This window comes from Natator depressus, chromosome 10 (assembly GCF_965152275.1).
Source record: "Natator depressus isolate rNatDep1 chromosome 10, rNatDep2.hap1, whole genome shotgun sequence".
Classification (NCBI taxonomy): Eukaryota; Metazoa; Chordata; order Testudines; family Cheloniidae; genus Natator; species Natator depressus.
Window position 1 is genome coordinate 7438146 of NC_134243.1, and position 25443 is coordinate 7463588.

A 25443-nucleotide genomic window follows, 5' to 3' on the forward strand; every position below is an offset into this window, starting at 1 on the left:
AACTCCAGGTAAATCTATACTCTGAGAATGCAAAACATTGTTTAAAAATACTGCTGACCAGAGAATGGGAAGAATACAGAAAGGTGTGTAGTAAAGTGGTGAAGATAAGAGCTTGGAGACTGGAGATAACACTCTCCCCAGGTGAGACTACTATTTTCCAGTAGCAAGAGTCCGTGCGTCCAGATTGGGCATCCTCTCTTTAAATTGCATGCTCAGTTTTGCTTGCTCAAGAGAATCATCTTTAAAGGGTCACTGCATGATTAAAGGTTATTAAAACAAATATCTAAACAAATGTCCTTTCCTTGTGTTGCTAAACTCATTTTAGATTATTAAAACTATTGGATTACAAGAATCTGAAGTACAGCTGACCTTTTTGTTCATGCTTCTTGTGTATTTTTTGCTCTTCATTCTGCTTGCACAAGGAAATCAGTTCTATTTTCTAGATCTCCTGAACTGGTGAGATTTTTGTAAACGCTGCAGGGGAATGTTTAAATCCAAATCAAATCTTGCTGTGTTGAATTTTTGTTAACTTCCTCAAGTGGAAAGGGTTGACACTGAGCAGTGATCTGTGAAATGGACTCCTCACAGGTAGAACAAATAGGGAATGTGCATATCCACCTTTGGAAACAATGAGGTCCATCACGTGAACTGCTTCAATCAGTCCTTTTCAACAGAGACCTAGGAGGCCTGATTGGCTCTGACCAAAAGGCCTTGCCAACCCAGGTCCAGGATAAAACTTGAATGCACAATTACAACTACCTAAAACTTGCAGTCTGACAACAATGTACTAGAAATGGAGAAGGGAGTTCTGGAGCGAAACCTCGCGCCATGCCCAGAGTAATTTTGGAAGTTTGTTTTTCTAATAACCAGGACTCCAAATGTTTGGCACTGTAGTACCTTTATGGCTGTCATGCTGCATTTATTAGTCAAACACCAACTGATTCTAAGACCTTTGCCTGAGGAAGGAGTGCGGGATTGGACCCTTGCCCGGGAATCCTTTTTCAGCAGGAGACACAGTGCTAACTATTGTGATTTACTAAATAGGATTGTTTAAGGAAGTTACAAAAGCAGTGTTTCAGCAGAGGATACAGAGGCACTTTACTGAAGCAACAGTGAAACCAGACAACCTTTCCATCGATTTTTATCAAATCACTCGCAGTTTCCATTTCAAGGCAGTTGAAGTGATGATGAATATGGTGCAGAGAGAATCTGTAGAGCTTTTCCATAACATGAAATATTGGTGCAGGCTTCTTGGCTCTTAACACCTTTTATTTTCCTTTTTTTGTTCCCATGGGAAATATTTCAATGCTTCCTTGAAATATCCTCTAACGTGTTTTGTGACAGACTTAAATGCATTTGTTCAAGAGCTATTTTTATTTTTAACAGCAAATGGAGGACTAGAAAAATCTAGAGAAAATTAACCATGTTTCATTGTCCATGTGTGCAATGTCTCTAAATTCCTTTCAGAGTAAATGTTTGCTTTGTTGTGGTGTAAGCCTGATAAGATTCACTCTTCAGGAAAATGCCTTTTCCCAAGGACAAAATCAGGGCTTTAAAGAGCACGTTTATCTGCTTTAATAGTAAAGTGTTCCATTCTCATGACTTCTGTTGTAAACCCCCCACTCCTCCCACTCAAAAAAAAAAAAAAAAAAAAAAAAAAAAAAAAAAGCCAGCATATGTCTTGGGACTTTATACAGAGGCACGTATACACTGTGCACTGTTTTGAAGGTGGATTGTCCTCCACTAGAAAATTGGAATATCTATTTAGTGTCAGATTTCTAGACACAATATATGGTACTTGAATAATCAAAAAGATACATGACTTGTCAGCCCACTGTGAATGGGATGGAGATGCTATTCTCTGTATAGGTACCTAAAATAACATGGACTACGGTCAAAACCCAGTCTTCCAGTGTTCATACAGAATTATGTTAGTCATGCAAAACACAGTCTGATGATAAAGTGCTTTTAGTTTTACAAGATTACTTGGATCTGCTTTCACTTCATGATAATGTATTGTGTTGCAGAGAAAATCTCTTAGCAAAATGAATATCCTTGCTTTTAAAAGGAGCGAATAAATACTGAGTCATGAATCTAGTAGCTTAGGGAAACTACATATATGTGAGAAGCTGGATAATTACTATAATACCATTTAATACCAGATTCATAAGGCTGGATTGATTTTTATAGTCACAAAAGCAGATTGCCGCTCATGAAAGTATTAGCCTATGTGTTTTTGAGTAATGTAGTTATATCTGCTGCAGCATAACATGCTTAAATGTATATTCCATTTGTTTCTAAATATAAACCTGTATGTACCAGGTTACAATCTGAGGATGGCCAGCTCACAGTTTGATATTGCTTTAAGTCATATATCTTTAAAAGCGTGCTAAAAAATTAATGGACACCCAATGTTTGGTTTTAGTTTTAGTTTTTAAACCTCCCATTGATGTGTCTCTTTATTTGAAACAATTTGCTCGTGGTACTATTTCTTGCTTTCTCTACATATGTGCGTGGAATGCTGAATTAAGACAACTTTTATAAAAGGAATGTTAGAATAATTTGAATTCTTAAATTGGAATCAGCTTTTAATTAAACTTTCGTTGAAGGTGAATAAGGCATTTGAAATGGCGCTTGGTGATACGTCTGTAAAATGATCTCTTACTGGGAGGAAAGAAACTTTTAGTATTTGGAGAGAGTGTTGTGTCTGGTTGGGTGGTGTTGGACTGGCCAGCACTTCTGCCAGAGTCTTAGTAGGTCACCTTGGGCTAGTCACTTAATTCTGTGTGCCTTGGTTTCAGAATCTTTACAGCATATAGTTGACGAGAGGCTAAAATGTTTGTAAAGTGCTTAGAACTCATTGGAAGAAAGATTCTAAAAGAAGCCCCAAGTATGAAATGTACTCGAGGGTGAGCCTGTTTGTGGTGGCTAGTGTTTGGTGTAATATCAAAGGGATTTTTGTGACAACTGGTGCTGTGAACCTGCACAGGTCCTGCAGCACTAGCATTCAAACACAGCTTTCTGCTTGCATCCATGCAAACATCTTAGGAAGTATTACTTCTCTGCATTTTAAAAACTGGTTTAATGTGGGAGGGCAAAAACCCAATTCTCTCTTAAACAGCCATGTCTGCTGTGTTTTAGTCACATACTATGCTGCTGGAAGATCTACTTTATTCCTCATTATTCTGTTTGTTCGTTTCAGTTAGTCGTCCTTGAAAAGGATTCTTTTGAAAGAGGCTGGTTCTTGTGCCCAAGAAAGCGTTAACCTGAATGCCTAGCTATGTCTGAACCCCTTTTCCCTTAGGAGAAGGTGGTTTACTTTAGTTTAACGAGTTGCTTCTCCACGGTTCCAAATCTTTCAACCAATCGATCACTGAGAGCAGCCTCTTTTAAAAAACAGAACACTACATTACGACTGTCCTGTACAATCTGGAGCAGTATGATGAGCAATGCAGGGATCAAATGCTATAGTCGATAGTGTAGTAAAGCATCCCCAAAATCAAGGGTTGCATAAATGCATAAACTAATGAAGTGTATTTGTATCAAGACAATGCTGAGGTCAGAGTATCCACACTGGACCATATTTGCCATTGCTTCTCTAGCTTGGGAATCGGAGTAACCCAGGAACCCTCCAGGGGCTCAGCGTATGAACAGAGCCAAATTATGCCACGAGAAGCAAAGAGGAGGCTGACTAGTCACAAGCAGTGTCAGGAGACCGAGAAGACAAGTAGACATTCCAGATAAACCTGTTGTATGCTTTGGGTAGGAGCTTGTATATCTGGTTATTGTAGGGCAAGCATGTTGCAGACTGTTCTCCCATTTAGCAGTCAGACATTCTGTCCTAGAAAGAGTGACTGCCTGGGAAGAGCTAGTCTGTTCAAGTTCAGGTCAGAAGATGCCATGCAAAATGAGAGCACATAACTGTTACAAACTTGATTAAAATGTTTTGCCACACTTCTAGGCTCTGTCTACACTTAAAACGCTACAACGAGACAGTTGCAGCTGTGGCACTGTAATGTTTCAGTGTAGATGCTTATCCCTCCTGTTACTATGGGTGACCCGCCTCCCTGAGAGGTAGTAGCTAAGTTGACAGAAGAATTGTGTTAACTTGGCCACGTTGCGTCTTTTATATTTTTATGGGATACATCCGCTGAGAGAAGTGTAGTGAACTTTGCATTTGACAAGAATAACGGAAATAAAAAAATCATGTTCATGACATTGCTGAGTTAACATGGCAGAAGGGACCTCAACGCTGACTTTTGAGTGCTTGTTTCTCAACTTTAACCTTGCATTCATTACAGCTTTCTTCATGTATTTTCCCAATGGGGTTTTTTATTTTTTTAAAGAAAAAAAGACATTGCCCTCCTCCCTGCTGCCAAAAACCCAACAACTCATGATTAGACTTACAGAAATTGCAAGCTCGTAACAGCTTTGCCAGCGGAGCTTGAAGGTTCCTTTATACCTCAAAGGGTTGCAGTCCTGCAGCCCTTAGTAGTTCTGGGCCACTTTGGCTTCCCAAGCTAACAAATGCATCCTTAGGTCCCCCCGTTCATAACGGAAGCATCCTACTTGCATTCTGAGAACCAAATACTACTTTTAATGTGGAAGTATGAAAAAAAATTTTTTTTCCGCATTTGTAATTTTAAAAAGACTGATCATGATGATTTCAAAGTTGGCCCTTTAAGTCTCTATGAGAACAGTCCAAGAGGGGAAGTCTGAAGTCTCTACTTTCAATCATTTTTGATCTAGAAAAGCCGAAGAATGATTGTCTTTTCACCTTGTATTCGTATAACTCAAACTATTTAACTGGTTCCTTGTGGACTAAAATTTTGCCTGCTTGGTTTCAGTCCAAAGGGTTTATTTTTGGAGCTGTAGAAGATACATTGATGAGATGGTGGTTGCTGAAGATTAAAATGTAATGGCATTAAGAATGTTAGGCAAAAGAGTTTGCACTGAGTCCTTTGTCAGTTAAGCCATCTGGAGTTTTGATTGCTTAGTATCTATGAAAGAGCACCCCTGTTGCTTGCTAAATTGCTTATCTGTATATTAAGCAGATGTTGACCCCTACATAATTTGGCTACTTGATTTTCATCTCACTATTTGGACTTTTGGGCTCTGCTAGCGCATTTTGTTTATAATCTAGAAATCTGTCATGTATCATTGTGAGCAGTTATAATCAGAGTGTTCTGGAGTATTTCCCAAGAAATCAAGTACATGGCAAGCGATGTCACAATAACAGGGTCACAAGCAGAGGAAAAGGTGCAAGCAAGGAACAGGATACATTTGATTTATGGGTGTCATTATTTCTTGCCACTAGGGCCCGATGTGGAATAGGCTATAATAAATAATTTGGTTGATCTCTGAACTGCCTTCTATAACGATGACGTTTTAAGTTCTAAGTAAAAGGGTATTTTAGGGAAAAGAAACAGCATACCACCAATATACTTTGCTAAGATTTGGGAAATACTGGTAAACATCAAATCATTTATTAACCAAGAAATTATTGTGGCAGCCATAAAATGGGTGGCTAATCAGAGTAAGATCAGTTTTTATTTACAGGCATAACGAGCAATTAAGTTTGAGCAGCTGTCAGACTTGGAAAGTGATTAAAGTTCAACAGAAAACAAAATGGGTCAGCATTCAATTGTGATTGTTTTCTTGACAGTGCAGCTCATTAGTGTGTGTGTGTGTGTGTGTGTATGTGTGTTATAGCTATATAATAAGTAAAGCAGCCTTTAAAATCTCTCTCTAATGCAGTGGCTTAACACAATGAGTGAGTGGTGAAAATCTGGTTTCCAACAAAGTTCCCTGGAAGCATTAAAATTTTTTTGATGCTGCTGGATGAGTTGGGAATTTTTGTGTGGACCTCTTCTGGGGATGGGGGCAGAGTCAGGCACTGCAATGCAAGATGTTTGAGGAGCAGACTGTGGAGTGGTCTGTGAAGTCCTTGACACCGTATAGCTCCATCCCAACAGAAAGTGATGACTTCACCCACCTATAAGACATCCTTTCTAACAGATTTTTTTATTTCATTGACCCAATCTGAAACTTTTTGTGGATTATTTTGGTTCATAACATCTTCAGGATTTTGGCTTTTTGTCCTGATTTGGGATGGGAAACTTTTTTTTAAGTTTGAATTTCTGCAGGACTGGAAAACCGTTTCCTTCCCATTTCTAATGAAAATTGCAAAGAAATTTTCCAGATATAAAATATAGCATCCAAGCTCTATTTTGGCTTCATGGCTAAACATTGCACTGCCACATGAAACCCAAGGGTTTGGAAGCAGAATTGAAATGGTTAACCCGCGGGTCAATAGAGACTGAAGAGCTACATTTTGAAGGCAGTACAAGAAGGGTTACATGTGAGCATCTTGTTAACCATTGTAGGATTTATGCCCAGAACTTCCTAACAAGTGTTTTGAAAATGTAACCCCTACGCATTTGCCCTGCTAATGAGCTTGGCCTCTTGGAAGGGGCGACTTACAACAGACTACCCCAATGGAAATGGCTTTAGTGCAAAATTATTTCTTTCACCTGATAGGGCTTCATTGAACCCAACCCCTCACTTCCATATAAAGGAAACCTTTAAAACTAGTGTTGGTGCTGTACTGTTTAAGCCACAAGAGCTTGAGTGAGGCAGAGATTGTTGCCTTTCAGTGAGGTCTACTGTGTTCTTTTTAGCGGTGTGAAGAAAGGCTATGGATTAGAGAACCAAATTGATGCACTTCCTGGTGCGTATTGCAACTTGGCTAACTCTAAAAGCTATGGATACCTGACTGCCTTGTTTTCTGCTGCTTGTTGGGTAACCAGCTTCTTCCAGAGGACACTGAATTCAAGCTTTCTGATGCACAGAAATATTGGAGAGAAGAATGAGGGGAAATGTTATTGCTCAATCATAGTAGTGCATGATTTGTTTGTAACGACAACATGGGTGGGTGGAACCAGGCATATATTTTAATGGTTCCACCCATAATTATTAAGTACATTGTTTTTCTTGTCAATCTGCGGTAGTGCTATAGTTGTGAAGTAAGTCTGTTTTTATAACTAGTTTCTGTGTGGGAATGACAGTTTGCTTCTCTTTCTTACTAAGTATAATTAGTGTTTAAATTTATTTTGAACAAGTGAGAATGCAGGCAATTGACTTAAGCAGTGACCTGCAAAAAATAGAATACTGATTAGGGGTTCTGCAAGGTGAAAAAAATCCAGCAGTTTGTTGTTTGCGGCAAATAAAACTCGTTACGAGTGGGTGGGCAGGTGGGGGAGTTTTAAATATGAGAAGGTATTTTAGCCTTTGAGGCTACAGTGGTTTGGAAATTCTTAGAACATTTCGCCCATGGAAGGTAGTTTAGTTTAGTTTTGTTTTATAAATATGAAAGACACATCGCTTTTAAGTACTGGAGTGAAGTCCCAAATGAGTTATTAGAACTTGCTTTATTCATGTAGTACAGAATTAGCCATCAAGCACCGATGGATTTCAGATGTAGTTCACGGACACACTAATGGTCCATAATTTTCATAAAGGCTGCTTCTTTACCTGTAATTGTTTTGAAACTAAACACCCTCCGATGAGCAAGGAGGTGACAGAACTGAACACTGACACCCATCCTCACTCTTATTGTGCTTTTAAGCTTGTCATGTAATGTAACTAGGCTGTCAAGCTCCAGAACTCTTAAATGTAATGTAAATCCTGACCTGTGGTATATTCTCCCCTCTTCCATACCTCATGGTTTTATCTCTTTGGTCTCAAAGGTAGTAATTAATTTACTTTGTATGCATGGTTTCAGAGTAACAGCCGTGTTAGTCTGTATTCGCAAAAAGAAAAGGAGTACTTGTGGCACCTTAGAGACTAACCAATTTATTTGAGCATAAGCTTTCGTGAGCTACAGCTCACTTCATCGGATGCATACTGTGGAAAGTATAGAAGATCTTATTATATACACATAAAAAGCATGAAAAAATACCTCCTCCCACCCCACTCTCCTGCTGGTAATAGCTTATCTAAAGTGATCACTCTCCTTACAATGTGTATGATAATCAAGTTGGGCCATTTCCAGCACAAATCCAGGTTTTCTCACGACCCTCCCCCCCCCCACAAACTCACTCTCCTGCTGGTAATAGCTTATCTAAAGTGACCACTCTCCTTACAATGTGCAGGAGAGTGGGGTGGGAGGAGGTATTTTTTCATGCTTTTTGTGTGTATATAATAAGATCTTCTATACTTCCCACAGTATGCATCCGATGAAGTGAGCTATAGCTCACGAAAGCTTATGCTCAAATAAATTGGTTAGTCTCTAAGGTGCCACAAGTACTCCTTTTCTTTTTGTATGCATGGTGTCAGTCCACCTGTGTTTTTTACTGTATTTTAAACCAGCTTGTTTATATAGTTTTCCCTTTGCCATCCTATGAAATTTTAAGGATAATATATCCATCATTATATAGAGTATTTGTATATGCCTATTTATTGGAAAAAGGCCAGGTTGGAAGATAAATCCTTAGCTTCACCCCCTTGGAATTTTGGGCAAACAAATGTTGGAAGTTCAGTTGTGTTTTCTAACAGAAGAGGAAAGTTTCATGAAAGTGAGTAAGAAGCTTATTAAGGCTTTATTGGAGCTTTAATATGGACTCTAGTGGCTTGTCTTTATTGGTAAAGACAATATTTTCTGGCTATTAAAGTACATACTGGAACAGCTTTTCAGGATTTTTTTTTAAACACTTTGTGATAGATATTCAGATCTCCTGCCTTTCCTGAATCATAAATAATTTGTATATAGTCAGTCTTTGAATTAAGCAATCTTTTGTTCCCCTAAAGGAGAACGAACACCATATGGTTAAAACACCATGTGATTCACCCTTGCATAACATGAGGAATCTGATCTGCTCAGTTATCCAAAACAGATTGACAACTGAAAACTATACAAAAAATGTTTTGGCAAACAATTGGTGGAATGTGTACACTAGCCAACCAAGATGCATGACTGTAACTTCATGACATCTGTACACAAACACAGCTGCCTTGTTGTGGTCAGGGGAAGGAGTGAAAGTCAATTGATGTATCAGAATGGATTTGGATGTCTAATCTGAACTCAGCAATTTGCTAAGACAATTCTATACGTATCAACCATACTCCTCAGTCACAACTGTACTTTGTTGAGTAAGTCACAGCTTAGTACAGAAAAGGCAGATCTGAGGGAGAACATTTTGTTATGTTTATACCATCCAGAAGGTTTTAATTTATGCTTCCTTTGTCACTTCCATCCACAAACAAAAGATGGACGCTCAGGATGTGTTAATACTAGAGCACTGGAAGTGTTGCTTAATAGATCACAGGGGTTTGCACGCTGTAATAATATATCAAGACATGAAGTTGTCAAAGAACTTGATTTTTAGAGGAGGGTGTAACCTGTCATTTTAAGAGTACTCTAGTTTATTGCCCTCATACAGTGAACTGGACCAGCATTACTTTCTGTATGAAATAACACAGTAAACACCTATATTCAAGTAAATCCATAGCAGGAGAACTGTGTGTGTATACATACATATACACGCCCCTGTCCAGAATTCTGAGGGAAGGTTTCATCTGCACTGACTTCTGACATGAGCTGGAACTCACTAGCCAATTCCGAAGTAACAGACTCTGTTGGAAAAGTGCACAACACTTGCAGTACTTCAGAGTCATGGTGAGGTAGGAATTTTGCAGAGGTCATCACTGAAAGAGCTAATGTAGCATATTAGTGCAATATAGGCTGCTTTTAAAGTTCCTAGTTCAGATAAATGCCTCTGGATTTTTGAAAGTGGCTTGATGTGGCAAGGAAACATTTTCACTTGACCTAGTTCTGAAGGACAGCTATTTACAGTACTTGGGTCAGTGCCTTAGCTTTAATGAGGATACAGCACGGAGGCAAGGGAAGCTTTTTATTTTCTGAAATGAGTGAAAATCCACTAGATTTCAAATGTTTAAAAAAAAAAAAAAAAAAAAAAGCTATGGCCTCCTGCTTGTCCCTAGCATGAACTACGGACAGGTGCCCATACACACACTGCATCCCACCCTCAGCGAAGCATGACCTCGCCAGCAGTAATTTCAAGCTGATGGGAAGCTGCAGTGAGAAGACTGAGTAAGGATGCTCTTCCTGGCCTGGAAGCGTATTGCTCTGCTTGGGGCACAGACTCCACTTTACCCCTTGGGGCAGTGCATTTAAACCATCAAGCCACACCAGAAAAACTTGTTTTTAATTACCCATTTGGTGTGCCTAGCCTCAAATTTCAACATTCCTTAAGAACATCAGCTTTAAGTTTATTCATAAAACTGGATTGTTGGTGGCTTGAGGTGTGTGTGGTATTAATCCTGGAACCCACGTTTAAATCCAGGTTCTTCACTCTCCAAGCTCTCTGGTACCTATTTATAGGTACCTCTATAGGAAGCTGTATGGCTCCCACCAATATCTCTCTTCCTCTGCCTGTTGGAGGGAGAGCTTAATTGATAGGGGTTTTGTTTGCCATGTGGGGAAAAGAGTTTTGCATTCGCTGCTGAAAGGGGTGAGGACTCTGGTCATTCTTATTTCATGTGACAGAGTTGCTGTGTCTACGTCCAGCTCCTGTGACAGTGCTGTCTCCCACGCTCATGAGCCCTATTTCTCAACACTTTTATTGTTCTGGTGGAAGATAGCTGTCATGGGAGGTCATGGTCATGAAGGAAGAGTAGTGGTAGATAGTATTCAGAGCCCTCTGTGAAACTGGTCCAGAAACCTTAAACTAGGTTCTGCCTTGGTTGGGGAGACAGTGCAGAGCATGAAACAGCAGTTTCAAGTTTTGTACCAAATGGGCATTTCAGGGCATGATATGAGTTCATTCTGAGATGAGTTTTGATCAAGACTAGCAGTCACAAATGCCTGGTTTGCTACCCCCTGGTCTGTATCTTTCTCCCTGCTTTTTCTACCTTGATTCCCAGTAAGGGTGTGTTAATTGACAGGGATGCCTACCTGCTCATCAGGTGCGGAGATCATTGACCCCTTTTGAAGGCAGCTGTTCACCTCTCCTATTCTGACTCTGTGTTGGTGAGAGGAGTCTATGTACACAGGCGGGATTTTACATAAAAGTGGCTTTCTTAAAACGCACATCTTTACAGTTTGAACGAGATCTGGCTGCCAAGGGCTCACTTTTCATCACAGTCCAAGATTGCCTTGTTGGAGCCCAGCCTATATGAGTTCATACTCCCAGGTTAGTCAGCGTTTTATACACCTGCAAACATGCTGTGATCCTTATGGGATCTCATAAGCTAAGCCAGGTCAGGCTGATTAAAGAGACCTTATTCTGACATGTAAGTATGTCTATTTTATTCTTCCCCTTGTCTATATTAGGATCCCAATTTCAATAGGCACAAGGCATTCTTAGTTCTATATAAATGTTAAGTTTAATTAAGTTAATTATGTAATTTAATTTGTATACTGATCCTCTTTGGCGTGGATATGTAGGCTTTGCTTCTTGTCCTGTCTACTGTTAAACAAGTGCTGTGTTCTGCTCCAGAAGTGGCTGGATTTCAGTAGTAGTTAAACAGTACGCTTTATATACTGTACCTGTATCACAGGGATGTTGAAACAACTGTTCGTAAAGCATCTTGAGGTCCTCTTAAGAGACACAGTAGCAGAGCATTGTTTGTAGCAATGCACTGTTTATTTGTAATCACAGTCTAGTGCCAATGGTGAGTAGTCTTCAAAAAGAGAATCAGACTGTTCATTGGTGAAATGACTGTTCCTAAATAATTTTAACAGACTTCTTTCAAACTTGGCATGTGGGCTAAATATTGTTACGTTTGAGTCTTGAGCACGTGCCCATTCTTTGGCTATTTTGGTGTTTAGTAAGTCTGTGGGTTCAGTACAAACTGATTATTAATTCAGAATGACAGAATGCATGGTGCCCTGGGGACAAGACAGTCGGCCTGCCCCAAATAGCTTTCAACCCAAGCGTAGCTAAAACATGATGTAGGGTGACAGTAGGCAGGCTGCAGCAGTCCAATCCAAATCATGTTTTTTGGGCTGATCCATTTTCTTTGGAGAGCCGAGCCAAGCTCAGCAGTCTTAGAACAGGGAGAGCAAAGAGAGAACGAAGTAAGCAAGGTGGCAGAGTGGAAAATGTTGGCCTTTGTTTTGCAAAGAAACTGACCTCCTTTCTGAATGACTGACTTAAAGACACCCTCAGAATTGCTCTCTGACTGCGGAATGGTGGTTCGTATTCAGTTTTAATAGCAGCACTTTGATCAGAAATTCACATCAGCTGCAGGGAGATCTAATAGTTTGACTTTAAAAAATAATAAGCATGGAAGAGGCAAGATTGAAGATGCAATAGAACAATTTGTTTCTTAGCCCTGGCATCCTAGTTTCCCATCTAGGTGCTTTGAATAGGACCATGTCCTGAGCTAACCGGGGCATGAACTCAAATGTGCTGAGCCTCATGATGTCAAATTGTAGAACTGGAAGGGACCTTGAGAGGTTATCTAGTCCAGTCCTCTGCACTCAAGGCAGGACTAAGTATTATCTAGACCGTCTGTCACAGGTGTTTGTCCAGCCTGCTCTTAAAGATCCCCAATGATGGAGGTTCCACGACCTCCCTAGGCAATTTATTCCAGTGCTTAACCACCCTGACAGGAAGTTTTTCCTAATGTCCAACCTAAACTGCCCTTGCTGCAATTTAAGCCCATTGTTGCTTGTCCTATACTCAGAGGTTAAGAACAACAATTAAGAAGAACAAATCCTCTGATTCAGCAGTGTATCTCCACTTGTGGGGTAACTTGCGTAATTCTACACTCCGTTCAGAAGACTCGTAGTCCTTGAAAGATCTCTGTGTATGCTATAAAACCATCACAACTGGCCCCAACTTGACAGCCTTTGCTTATAAGAACTGAACTGAGTAGGGGTGTGACCAGTCAGGGTTAAGGTGAGTTAGGAGAAGGTATGAAGAGGAGCCTGCCAATATTGTAGCTAGTTTTAACCATGATGACTGCTGTAATGACAGGGAGTGAAAATCAAACTGCTCAAAAGTTTAATTTGCTAAAATCAGTCTTGGATCATTTCATTAAAGCACTGCTATATCTACGACCACTGTAGACTAGAGAGTTTTGAGACCTGCTACCTTGTGAACTACCAAGGGTAGAAATCAATGCTTTATACCATTTGAAAGCCAAAAGGGGGTAGGAAACTTGATTCACTGGGGACCTGGGCTTGATTTGAAATAAGAATTTCTTTGATTTTTCATTTCTGGAACAAGGTACACCTATATGCGTTTATCTTGTGTGCACCCAGGAGTTGCTCTTTGGAATAAACCTCTTGGCTCATTTGTTAGTTTGGGATGGTGAGATTATCCATGTACAAAGAAATCCATGGATTTTTCACACCAAGGGCTTATCCAGCTGTTGTCAGAACGTAGATCTGCATAGCAGAATGTTTAGTATTCAGACGGGAGACCACACCTACATAAACACCAGTGTCCCTTTCTCTTTCGTGTTAATTTGTAAACAAGGCAGGACTTAAATGTCCTTGAGCAATAACTTGCTACCTTTGCCCAATACTGGCATTTCCACTTGCGTCTTCCAAGTGTGTTGTGCAGCACAATGACTCTTGCTGCTTGATACTTGTAGACAGACTAACTGATTGAAGGAAAGGGCGCAGTGTTCAGAGAGCTCTATCCTAGTGAATGTCTTCACTGCAAATGAAGGTGTGTTCTTAACTGGGGTTGGCTAAGATGGGTGAAAATAGCAGTGAAGACATAAATCAGCTTTTAACTCGGGTTAGCAGCTCAAGTTAAAGCCTACAGGGGAACCTGGGTTTGGACTCTAGTGGCTAACTGAGTTAAAGGCCACGTTGCTTCTGACCTTAAAGTATCCGAGTCTGAGTCTTCACTGCTATTTTAACCCACGGTATGAGCACGCTTTTTTTTTTCAGTGTAGACATAGCCCCACGTCAGCCTGTTGCCTTGTTTACTGCATGCTGTCACCATTCAGCTAGGGCAAGTTTCCGTAGTGCTTCCTAAGACGAGCACTTAATTCTCCAATCTAGAAACATGCATATGGTACATGTATTAAATACAGTTCTTATCTGAAACCAGTCTTCTCAGTTCAGATCTTGTTGAAAGTGTTCATCAAAAAACATACAGTGGCAGCTGGCATCATTATTAACAGATGCAACAGAGAGGTCAGATTGAGTATGGAGATTGAACTACCCTCGTATTCATCAGTGGAGACCTCCCAAGTCAGGGTTAAGGTGCATTGTTAGAGCAGGGAGAGGGAAGCTTGCACTGCTGTTGCTTGTGCTGTATCTGTCCTGTCTCCAGGGCTCTCCAGCCAGTACCTTTAATCTGCACTGAAATGTAGCTTTAAAACAAAAGTACTAAGGACCGAGTATGAGAGGATTGTGTAGTAGCTGACCGTTTGTGCACTCCATGTCAGCTTTCATTTGTTAGGATGCTACTGAGCAGAGCTTGAAATGAATGCTCCTCCTGAGGGCAAGCAGCTGTTGTGTCTTGCATTTAATTAAAATAAAAGAGCACTTTCTACCTCTCCTACATAGCCTGTTCCTATGCAGTTTCTGGGCACTATTTCTTAAGAAGGAATAATCAATTGCACAAATACAAAAAGTGGGAAGTGACTGCCTGGGAAAGAATACTGCAGAAAAGGACCAGGGAGTTATAGTGGGTCACAAACTAAATGAGTCAACAATGGAATACTGTTGTGCCGCCTCCCCCCCCCCCCCCCCCCCCCAGAAATGAACATCATTCTGGGATGTATTAGCAGGAGTGTTGAAAGCAAGAGACAAGAAGTGATTCTTCCACTCTACTCAGCACTTAAAAGGCCTCAACTGGAGTATTGTGACCAGTTCTGGGCACCATACTTCAGGAAAGATGGGGATAAATTGGAGAAAGTGCAGAGGAGAGCAACAAAAATGATTAAAGGTCTAGAAAACATGACTTATGACTGAAGATTGAAAAATTTGGTTTTGTTTAGTCTGGAAAAGAGAAGACTGAGGGGGGACAGAAGTCTTCAAGTACATAAATGGTTGTCATAAAGAGGAGGGTGATAAATTGTTCTCCTTAACCATGAAGGATGGGACAAGAAGCAACGGGCCTAAATTGCAGCAAGGGAGATTTAGGTTAGACCAGGAGTTCTCAAACTTCATTGCACTGCAACCCCCTTCCGACAACAAAAATTACTACTCATGACCTGGGGGGAGGGGGAGACGGGAACCAAAGTGTGAGCCCGCCCAAGCCCTGCCATCCCAGGTGGGGGGGCCAAAGCCTGAGCCCCACCATCCCAGGCTGGGTGGCCAAAGCCCAAGGGCTTCATCCCTGGTCAGGGGGCCTGAAGCCTAAGCCTGAGCCCCAGGTGGTGGGGCTCAGGTTTCGGCATTGGGGCTCAGGCTTCAGCTTTAGCCCTGTGTCCCAGCCAGTCTAACTCCAGCTCTGGAGACCCCATTAAAACAGGGTCATGACCCACTTTGGGGTCACAGCCCACAGTTTGAGAACCGCTGGGTTAGACGTTAGGAAAAACTTCTAACTATCAGGGTAGTTAGGCACTGGAACAAATTACCTAGGAAGGCTGTGGAATCTACATCATTGGAGGTTTAACAGGTTAGACAATCACCTGTCTGGGATGGTCTAGATAATAATCAGTCCTGCCTCAATGCAGGGGACTGGAATGGATGACCTATGGAGGTCCCTTCCTTTCCTACATTTCATGATTCTATGTCTAGCTTCATTTCCTTATGGTGACCTCATCCGGGTCATACTTTAGACAGTGGGCATAGGCTTGCCTGGTAGATGCTGTCCATGAAGATTGATGCACAGGAGGCATTCTTAGTTGAGCAGCACCTTATCTGAGTGCTGTAAAATGGGCAGCACATAGGTGATAAATTTCTGTAAAAGTGCTAACAACCCACTGAGGTAGGATGGTATTAACTGTCATTTTACAGATGGGCAAACTGCTTAACCCCTTTGCCTCCATTTCCCCAAGATGTCAGTGGCAGACTGGAATTAGAACTCCAGAATTTCTGGCTATGTCCTGTGTCTGGACTTCTCTGAGATTTAATATTCAACAGCCCTGAGCGCCTTAAATGAAAGGTGCTATAGAAGTGCAAAGTATTATTCTTTCCCATCCCTGGCCCTGGGAACGAGAGACTTAAGTTAGTACAAGGTGTTGTTTGTATGTTGCCCAATAAAAGTGTCCCAGAAATTATTCACTTTTCTTCTGCCTGCTTACTTTGTCTTGTCTAGGGTGGGTATCTGAATTAAGATGCCCTGCACTCTCCCAGAATTGTGCTGACTGTGTCTCCAAGTCCTTGTGTAAACTAATGCTAATTGACATGTGCCTCGGACCTGTTGTGGGCAGTAGGGGAGTTGATGCTTTTCTAATGCATTAGGTGCCCCTACATAAGGGAAATGTGCCATTCTTCCAGGATTCTGGCACCTGCACTAGGTGTTGGAAACAGTTTGACCCTGTCAGTATTATCAGCCAACTGTTTCCTGTCCAGTTTGAGAGGGAGTCTCAGGGAGATGCATGGTTGGCACCTATCCTTTTTTCCAGCATTTAAAAATGTTTCTAGTGTTGCTAGTTCTGCCGTTTCCCAGGCACAGGATGGGGATTCTCTTACTCGGAGAAGCATGCTGCATGACCCCTCATTTATACTAATAGCACTGTTCTGATGTGTTTCTTGGGGAGCTGGAATCTATCCTTGCATTGTTGGAGCTACTTGTGAACATGGCTGTTTGTTTCAGTTTTGGTGTACACGCAGCGTTAACGTAATCAAGGGAAGTGCTTTCACAACTGTTAAGTCCTCTTGTCCATGAAACGTGTGCTGCTTTTGAAGCGATTTGTATTTAAAATCAGAATCTCAACACTCACAGTCAGAAAGTCACAGCCTCTTCTCCATGCTCTGAGGGGAAGAATGATCACTGAAACAGCAGGAACATACTAGCACAGTGCCACTGGAGAAAATAGTATGCCTTACATATGGCGTGTTTCTAAGTATGGGCCCTTGACATTTTTTGTAAAGAAAATCCAAAAATGTGCAAAAGAAAATTATGTTCCCCATAGCTCTTGCTCAGTCCCTGTCCTGGGTCCGCTTTCATACTATGTGACTCACTCAAAGGCTTGACTTCTCTTCAGAAATCATCTGGGAAAATGCTAACCCTGCACATGGCAATGCCAGCAGCCAGTTCATTCCTTGATCTTGTGATAAATATTTGGCCATGGTTTATTTTGGCAAAATCTCCATGTGACACGGCTCTGTGACCTGAGAATCGTGAAATCTTTTGAAACTCTTTCTCCATTTAGTGCAGCGCTGTCTCCACTTGTTGGGTGATGTTATTGGAGGTAGCAGAGAGGTTGGCCATTCAGTTAGGGCCACCAACAATTTGATTTATGTGTTTGTTTGTTTGTTCGTTCTCTTGTTGTTTTTTTTGTGGCCAAGCTGGAGAAAATGGATAATGTTGTGCCCCTTTAAATGTTTGGTTACTGACGCTGACTATACTTTTATTTTACAGTTTGGATATTTACTTGGCATAATATGTGATTCAGGGCTTCTGGTCTGTCTGTCTCTCTTTCTCTCTCTCTCACACACACACTGACACAGAGTTGTAATTATTTAAAAAAGCCTTCCTGAGGGATACTGATTCCAGAAAAAATTAGAAACTAATTTGTTTGCTCATCTTTCCTTGGAGAAAAACAGAATACAAGTTATTTTTGTCGTCCCTAATCCTTTGTCTGTTTCGGGGGTGCGACCCAGATTTGCTGCTGTGATGCTTTGTGAAGTGCAGCAAAGGGGTTAAGCTGCTGGAAAGAAGTCTCACAAGTATGCATCTGGTTTGTTTGAAGAACAGTATTAAACTTCAGTGAATAGAAAGCACCTTGAAATCTTAAAGAATGCTACTATTGGTCAAAACACAGTAGGTTGTCGTCTCTGAACTCCCTCGTTGAATTGCTGGGAATGGGAGTACTTCGTATGTGAATAGATTTTGTGCTACTTTGAACTGTACCATGAGATAAGGTTGACTGACTTTTCCGAATCTGTGTCCCATACAAAGATGGCGCTATGGCTGTTTTGTTTTTTTTCTATTCCTCCTTGGACCTGTTGGACCCGCACAGAGATCCTTTGAGTGCCTTTCAACACTCCTTATGAGACTGAAACTGTCACTGTTGAGAAATGGAATGATCTCACTTTCCCTATGTTCCTCCCACTCTGGGATTGAACGAACCTCTCTTCAGCGCTTCTAACTTTGGCCACAGAATCATAGAATATCAGGGTCGGAAGGGACCTCAGGAGGTCATCTAGTCCAACCCCCTGCTCAAAGCAGGACCAATCCCCAATTTTTGGCCCAGATCCCTAAATGGCCCCCTCAAGGATTGAACTCACAACCCTGGGTTTAGCAGGCCAATGCTCAAACCACTGAGCTATCCCTCTCCCTATGTCATGCCAGTCTATGCCAGTCTCTTTTTTCAAGTTGCTACCGTTGGTGGAACTGCAGTGGTGGGAATACTGGTTGCTGGCATTTTAAGCACAGTGTTATGTGGCCCTTGCTCTGAGCTGGCACTTGGTCTGTGCTAACATTGCCACAGTTACTGCTGCCAGGGGAGCTGTATCCTTGTCTCAATGGTAGGAATTTTTTTGGGAACAGTGTTACCACAGATGCAGCTTTCTGGTTCAGGAAGCACAAGGCAGAATTATAGAACTGGTTCAGTCTTCTAAAAGTGAATCCACCCTGTTCAGGCAATTTTTTCCTTTGAGACAAATGGGTTTGATTTGGGGAATTTGATATAAATAATTCAAGATGACTACAAAGGGAACAAAGGAAACTGCACTTCTGCTGTTCTTGCTGCTTTATAATGTATAATCTATGTCTGAAAGATTTATTTAGGAAAGTTTTGTTTGTGTGTTGTACTTTTTGTTGATTGGTTGGGTTTTTTGTTTTGGCCTGGTTTTTTTTTTTTATGTTAAAAATTCAGGTCTTGTTTACCCTGTTTTCCTGGAAGAATGGGAAGCTAGTAGTAGGTCTGTAATTTCAGATGACAAGGGATCTGAAGTAAAACCTGATTAATTGAGGAGGGAAAGTGATGTTTATCCAGACAGCTGAGAGCCCTTTTTGTTTGTAAGCATATTTAACTCAAACATCTAACAAACAGATGGAAGAAAACTCCTCTTGTTAAAGATTCAACACTACCACCCCTTCCGTTAAGGTCTGCGTGCACTCCCAAACTACATCTCTGGGTCCTCCAAGAGACACTTTCCGCAAAATAGGGAAGGCAGGAATTTTGCATTTGACACTTCTAAGGTAAAAAACAAGCAAGGGGAAAACCCTTAGTGTACAAAAAGGAGCCAGGTCTTCCCCATGAAAAGAGAAATACGAATTCTGACTCCACAAAAATAGGGAGGGTTGATAGAGGTGTTCAAATATAGTAAATTAGAACTTTGAATGATTAACCCCTTCTCCCATCAAAATATCAGAGCTAAATTAGGGTGTTAGCTAAGAAGATAGAGCAGGAATTAACTGACAGCCCTTCTGTGGTCCGTGGATATTGAGTAATCGAGCCCACAGGATTAATTTTTATTCTGGAAGCTTTTAGATTGGTCTCTAAATTAGGAAAAACGGTATGATGATGTCCAGAGTCAACAGGAAAATTTGTCCCTTCCTGATTTGGGGAGTGCTTAACTTGTGTACAAAATTGAAGATAAGATGGACTATAGTAACTTAATCATGGAGAGGTGACAGATTTTTGTGTTGGCTTCACAGAAAAGGCGACTGATGGCTCCTTGCAGAGTGAGGATTGGACACTTAACATGGAGATCTGCGACATTATCAACGAGACAGAAGAAGGGTATGTGCATTATAGATAACTTGGGTGGTTCACACGTTTGCTGACACTGATCTTTGTTCTTCAGCATGCTAGGTGGTGCAGTGGGCTAATAATGCACAGGTGTCCTCAGATTAAATCCCATTTTTAGGTAGCAAATGAGTTGTTCGTCTCCTCATCCCAAACTGACACTGATCCACTTCAGACAACCAGCACATCTCGTGGCACTTGCTATTGTAAGACCTCTGCTCAGGAGAGTTGGAAGGTTAGAATAACATGGGATGTGGCATGTCAGGATTGAGATTCATTAGCAGAGCTCTATGTTGGCCCAGCACCAAAATGACAGCACTAGATTTTCATGGTGCAATATCTAATTCCTGGGTGTATCCAAAAAGCACATACTAAATGTGCTACAATAGGGATTATTGAGCCTATATTTTTAGGAGACGTGCTTGTAACTTCCAAGCCTCCAAATGCTGCGTTGCTACCAGATCCTAACATTTGAAGAGAAGGACCTCTCTGGTATCCTCTGCCACTTCAGCACTCAGGCTACACAGCAGGCCTGTTCTCAATGGTGTTATGCCTTTGGCCTCTTCCCGAGTGGCTGTCTGCTGTCTCATTCATACATCGCCCTTATATCTGCATTCACATGCTGAGCTTTCAGTGATCATAGCTGGCTTATCTAAAGTGAACGCAAGTGCTCCTGCCCTGTCAGAAAGGGTTAGGGAACACCGATGTTCCCACCTTCTGAGGAGTGAAAATGATATGTTTGTTTCTCCTTCAGTCCAAAGGATGCTATCCGAGCACTGAAGAAGAGGCTGAATGGAAACAGAAATTACAGAGAGGTGATGCTGGCTCTAACGGTGAGTGGGGTGAGCTGGGAAAGTGCCAAAGAAAGCTACCACAGTATCGTTTACCTTCAGAAAGGGGAACTACACAAAAATGAGGATGCTAGTTAAATGGCAATTAAAAGGAACAGTCACAAGGGTGAAATGTCTGAAAATTGCATGGAGACTATTTAAAAACACCATAATAGAGGCTCAAATTAAATGTATTCCCCAAATGAAAAAAAAAAGCAGTAAGAAGACACTCCCTTCCCCCCCAAAAAGCCACTGTCACTAAATAGCGGAGCAAAACAGACAGAGGCAAAATGGTATCCTTTAAAAATTGGAAGTCCAATCCCAGTGAGGGAAAACAGAAAGCAGCATAAACTCTGGCAAGTCAAGTATAAAAGTATAAGGCAGGCCAAGAAAGAATTTGGAGAGCAACTAGCCAAGGGCACACAAAAAATTTTTACTATTAGTTTAAGTACATCAGAAACAGGAAGCCTAAACTAGATCAGCATAAATTACTACATTGTGCATTTGCACAGCCCCACTAGAGCGTGAGGTAATTTGGCAGTGACCTTTCCTGCTGATCATGTCAGCAAGGCTATTGGTTGAAAAGGGCCTAATGGGTGACATGGCAGATCAGAATGTGTTTTGGTGGGTGAAACTTGCACTTCCTGAATGTAAGGGACAAATACTATTGACTAGATCAAGGCATATGTTGTAGGTAGGTGATCTGCATGTTTCCCCTGCACCCTGCCAGCACGCTTTAGTCCTCCCTTGCTATATCCCATGCTGCTCCCTCCTTAGGATAGATGGTTGCCAGTTGTACTGACCTGTGAGGTGGTTGTCACTTGTATGAAGATGACCGTTCTAAATTCTTTTTCATTCTTTACCTATCTGGCTTTGACTCAAAGTCCTGGGTTGTCATTAAGATAGCTGCCAGTTAAGGGGTTTCTTGGAGAGAATTAAAATAAGGTGCTAGTGTCCCAAGGAGTAAAATGAGACTGCTGTGTCCATCTTAATGTGGATATGGAATTATACATTGTCTTGAAAAGAGGCTGAAATCTGGACTTGCAGGCCTCAATGCCTATGTCGTCAGGTGTGAGGACATCACTAGGAGCAGAAGCTCCTCGGCTGTGGGGTCATGGCCGTTATTAGCCATGGTTATATGTAAAAGCTGTGTGTTGTATTTCTCTCCATGTACATCATGTTCTTCACAGAAAACAGTCAATAGCTGCTGTTTCGTGGTAATTGAATGTATAAGTGAGAGTGACTCCAGCTGAGTTATGGGGGAAATGTGGATATAGCCTGTCAAAGAATTCAAAAGCAGTGTGTTTTGAAGGATTTAAGATAATTTGGCATAATACCCATGTAAAACTCTATAACATGGATTGTAAATTGGGGTGTCCTGGTTCAATCACATTTCAGGAGCATGGAAAATGGGTGTCTCTAAACCTGACCCTGTGACAGGATATCCATTTGACATGTTCTTGTTGCAACAACCTATGTGCTGAAATTTGGTGTACAAACAGCATAAGTGAGCAAACTTCAGTGAAAGTGGCAGAAACTCTATTTCTTCACCTTGACAATAACAAAAGTTGGATCACAAAAGTCTCTGGCGTGTTAATAATAGAGATTTATTTTATCACAAGACAAAAGGTATCAAGAAAGGAGAAGACTTTAATATAAATCACATTTTGTCAGCATCTTTTGGTGCCCAAGGCATTATTTCTAGTGATATTGTCTCATCAGCTGGATTACCCCCTCACTGACTAATGTCCAAAAGCAAAGGTCCAAAATTACTAGTGAAAATTATAATGAGAAAGGGCTACATGTTTGATCCGATTAAACTTCAGGGTACATCTAAAGGAAAATTGCTACACTTTGGCTATTAACCAGTTGACTGGTTTGCATGGTTCCTGGTAAAGGTAACTGAACATATAAATGAATTCCTAGGGTTGTATGTAGAGGAGGAAGCTCTGTAGGTATACTGGGGATGGTGCGCAGGGGAAAGAAGCAAGAATAGGGTACTAAGCCTCCTCTTCCCCTCTCCTTCCTCCCTCTCCCCCCCCAATGCTGACACTTTGTACCAGGAGGACTCTTCCTGTTGTGGACGTGATCAAGCTTTGTTCCATCAGAGGTTCTTTGTGTTTCTTGTGTAGGTATTGGAGACCTGCGTGAAAAACTGTGGCCATCGCTTCCATGTCCTAGTGGCAAACCGAGACTTCATAGATGGTGTTCTGGTGAAAATCATCTCGCCCAAGAACAATCCTCCCACCATTGTACAGGATAAAGTACTAGCCCTGATTCAGGTATGCAAGTCAGCTCTTCAATTCTGTACGCCATCTCTGAGATAGGGGCTGTCTCTCTGAGCACTGTATAGTGCTGAGCATGGTGTTAGTGTTAAATGTATAATGTCAAACCCACAATAAAATTGGGGACACTAATATATGAAGTTTAGGGGCAGAACTTACCTAGGGAAAAAATGCCTTCTCAATTCTGAATACACAGGATTCTTTAAAGTCATCACTTTGGTAATGAGTGTTTTTTTTAAAGGCAGCACATCTACTAGTTAGACGGGCGACCTAGAAGTTGGTGACCTATATTCTGTTACCAACCCTAATTGACTCACTGTATGAGGTTAGATAAGTCGTTTTAGCAGCACATTCTGCTCTCAGTGAAATAAATGGGAAAACTCCTGTTGATTATTTTTTTAAATAGTGCAAGATCAATCTCTTAATCTCTCTCTGCTCCATTTCCCTGTCTGAAAATGGGACTACTTTTCCATCTTTAATAAGCCCTTTGTACTTCTATAAGTAACATTCATCAAAAGATCTCATTTCCTCTGCTTGCTCTGCAGCAGCAGTTTACTTTCATACCATTTCCTGAACTGTCAGCTCCTTGCCCAAAGTGGTAAAGGTCAGAAGTGCACATCTGCCACTTACTTGTATGCTGCACAAAAAGGTAAACAAAGTCATGCTAATTTCATGTCCCATTAGAATTGCATGAAGAAACATTGGTGCTGGAGGAAACTTGACAGTCATAGGAAGCTTAATTTGCAAGCTTCTACTAGGCTATTGCAAACACCAGACAGTTAAAAACTCTGTATATTAAAAACTATATAAAGGTCCTGAGTTGGTTCTTGGTGGGAATAGGTTTACAGGCACATAATGCAGTTTTCAAAACATATTTTTAATTTGAGCAGGGAAATGGTCTACTGAATTTCCAGTTGTTTCTTGGGCACACAGGTGGTACATATTTAAAGCATATACAGGAACATAAATGAAGCCACTAACACTTACTAAATAAGATATATTTTTTTAAAACAGGAAATAAACTGGGTGGAAGACTTAGGAGTGGACTGCGTAGGAGCTTCAGGAGCCCCTTCGCCCTCCCTTCCAACCCACTGCTTCTTCCATAAATAATGCAACTTTAATAGAACTGTTTAAAAGAGGCTCCTCTTAGTCCAAGTGAACCTTCAGACGTCCCCTCCCTTCGGTGAGAAAGCCGATGGGTGAGGTCACAGTACAATAATCTGTATTATGTGCTATTAATAGAAACGTCTTAACACCAAAGTGTGTTTATTTCCTTACTAAGGCTTCTACAGTGGTTTTTTAGGATGCTGGCTAACTTGATACCCAGATCCACGTCGTTTCCACCCATTAATAGAACTAGAGTGGAACAGTGGTTGCAACATTACCGTGAAGCCAGAGTCATTGCTCTGTATAGTTACATATATTTATATCTGACTAGATCTAGTGCGGTGGGGTTAAAAGCCTTCATTGGTTTCGAATCCAAAATGCCTTTTGGCATAAACAGAATGGAAATTGTGAAGAGTTGCCTGCGGTTGGCTCCTCTGAGAACGTCTTTGTTTTGTCAGAGGTGGTGAGTGACTTTGTTTTCTAGATTGTCTGATAATTCAGAGAAAGGGACTACAGAAGTACTTCTCAGCTCCCTGATGGGGGCACACAAACATGGAATATCCTGCACCTCATCCAGCTTTCCTCAGCTTTAAGACTCTGCTCTTCTTGTTCTCTGATCCAAGGGGTTGCTGTCTCTTCCCAGCTCCACTGTATTATAGCGTTTTAATGGCCCACACTTCCCCTCTTCTGTAGACTTATGATTTAATAATAGGGAATTTTAATGCCTATACAAGTGAGGACTAATAGCATAAGATAGAAGTATGGGAATGTGCTGTGCAAACATCTCTTGAAGCAACCCTCGCTGTTATACTCCTGTGTCTTTCCTGAGTGTGGATTGCTGCGGGATGGTGGCTTTGTGTCTCCATCTTAAAACTAGTTAGGTAGTTTGTGCCCCCTGCTGCTGTTTGGAAGCTGTTCCAGAGCCTCCCTCCTCTGATGGTTGGAAACCTTCTTCTAATTTCTAGCCTAACTTTATTCATGGCCAGGTTTATACCCATTTGTTCTTGTGCCAGCATTGTTCTTTAGCTTAAATAGCTCTTCTCCCTCCCTGGTGTTTACTCCCTGATGTATTTGTCAGCCTCATTTTGCAAGGCTAAACAAGCCAAGCTGTTTTAGTCTCCGCTAATAAAATTGGCTTTCTGTTCCCCCTAATCATCCTCCCAGACCCTCTCTGAAGATGTTAGTCTGAATCCATTTTTCTTGAACATGTGTGACCAGAACTGTATACAGTATTCCAGATGAGTTCTTCTCAGTGCTTTCTACAATGTCATTAATAATACAACCAGTATTACATTAACTATCCCTGTCAGTGCTGGAAATAGCTCACCTGGATGCTCTAGGTGCTACAGTAATACAAATAATGT

The 25443-nt window shown here is 41.2% G+C and overlaps 1 protein-coding gene across 3 annotated transcripts in view; it reads left to right on the forward strand.

The window, feature by feature from the left end:
* Nucleotides 1–25443, forward strand: part of TOM1L2 (target of myb1 like 2 membrane trafficking protein) — a 62264-nt gene that overhangs the window by 4790 nt on the left and 32031 nt on the right. For all 3 annotated transcript variants that reach the window (XM_074965086.1, XM_074965087.1, XM_074965088.1), the window contains exons 2-4: nt 19767–19851; nt 20612–20690; nt 22820–22969. In XM_074965086.1, coding sequence (XP_074821187.1) covers nt 19767–19851; nt 20612–20690; nt 22820–22969 — 314 coding nt within the window. The remainder of the gene's footprint in view (nt 1–19766; nt 19852–20611; nt 20691–22819; nt 22970–25443) is intronic.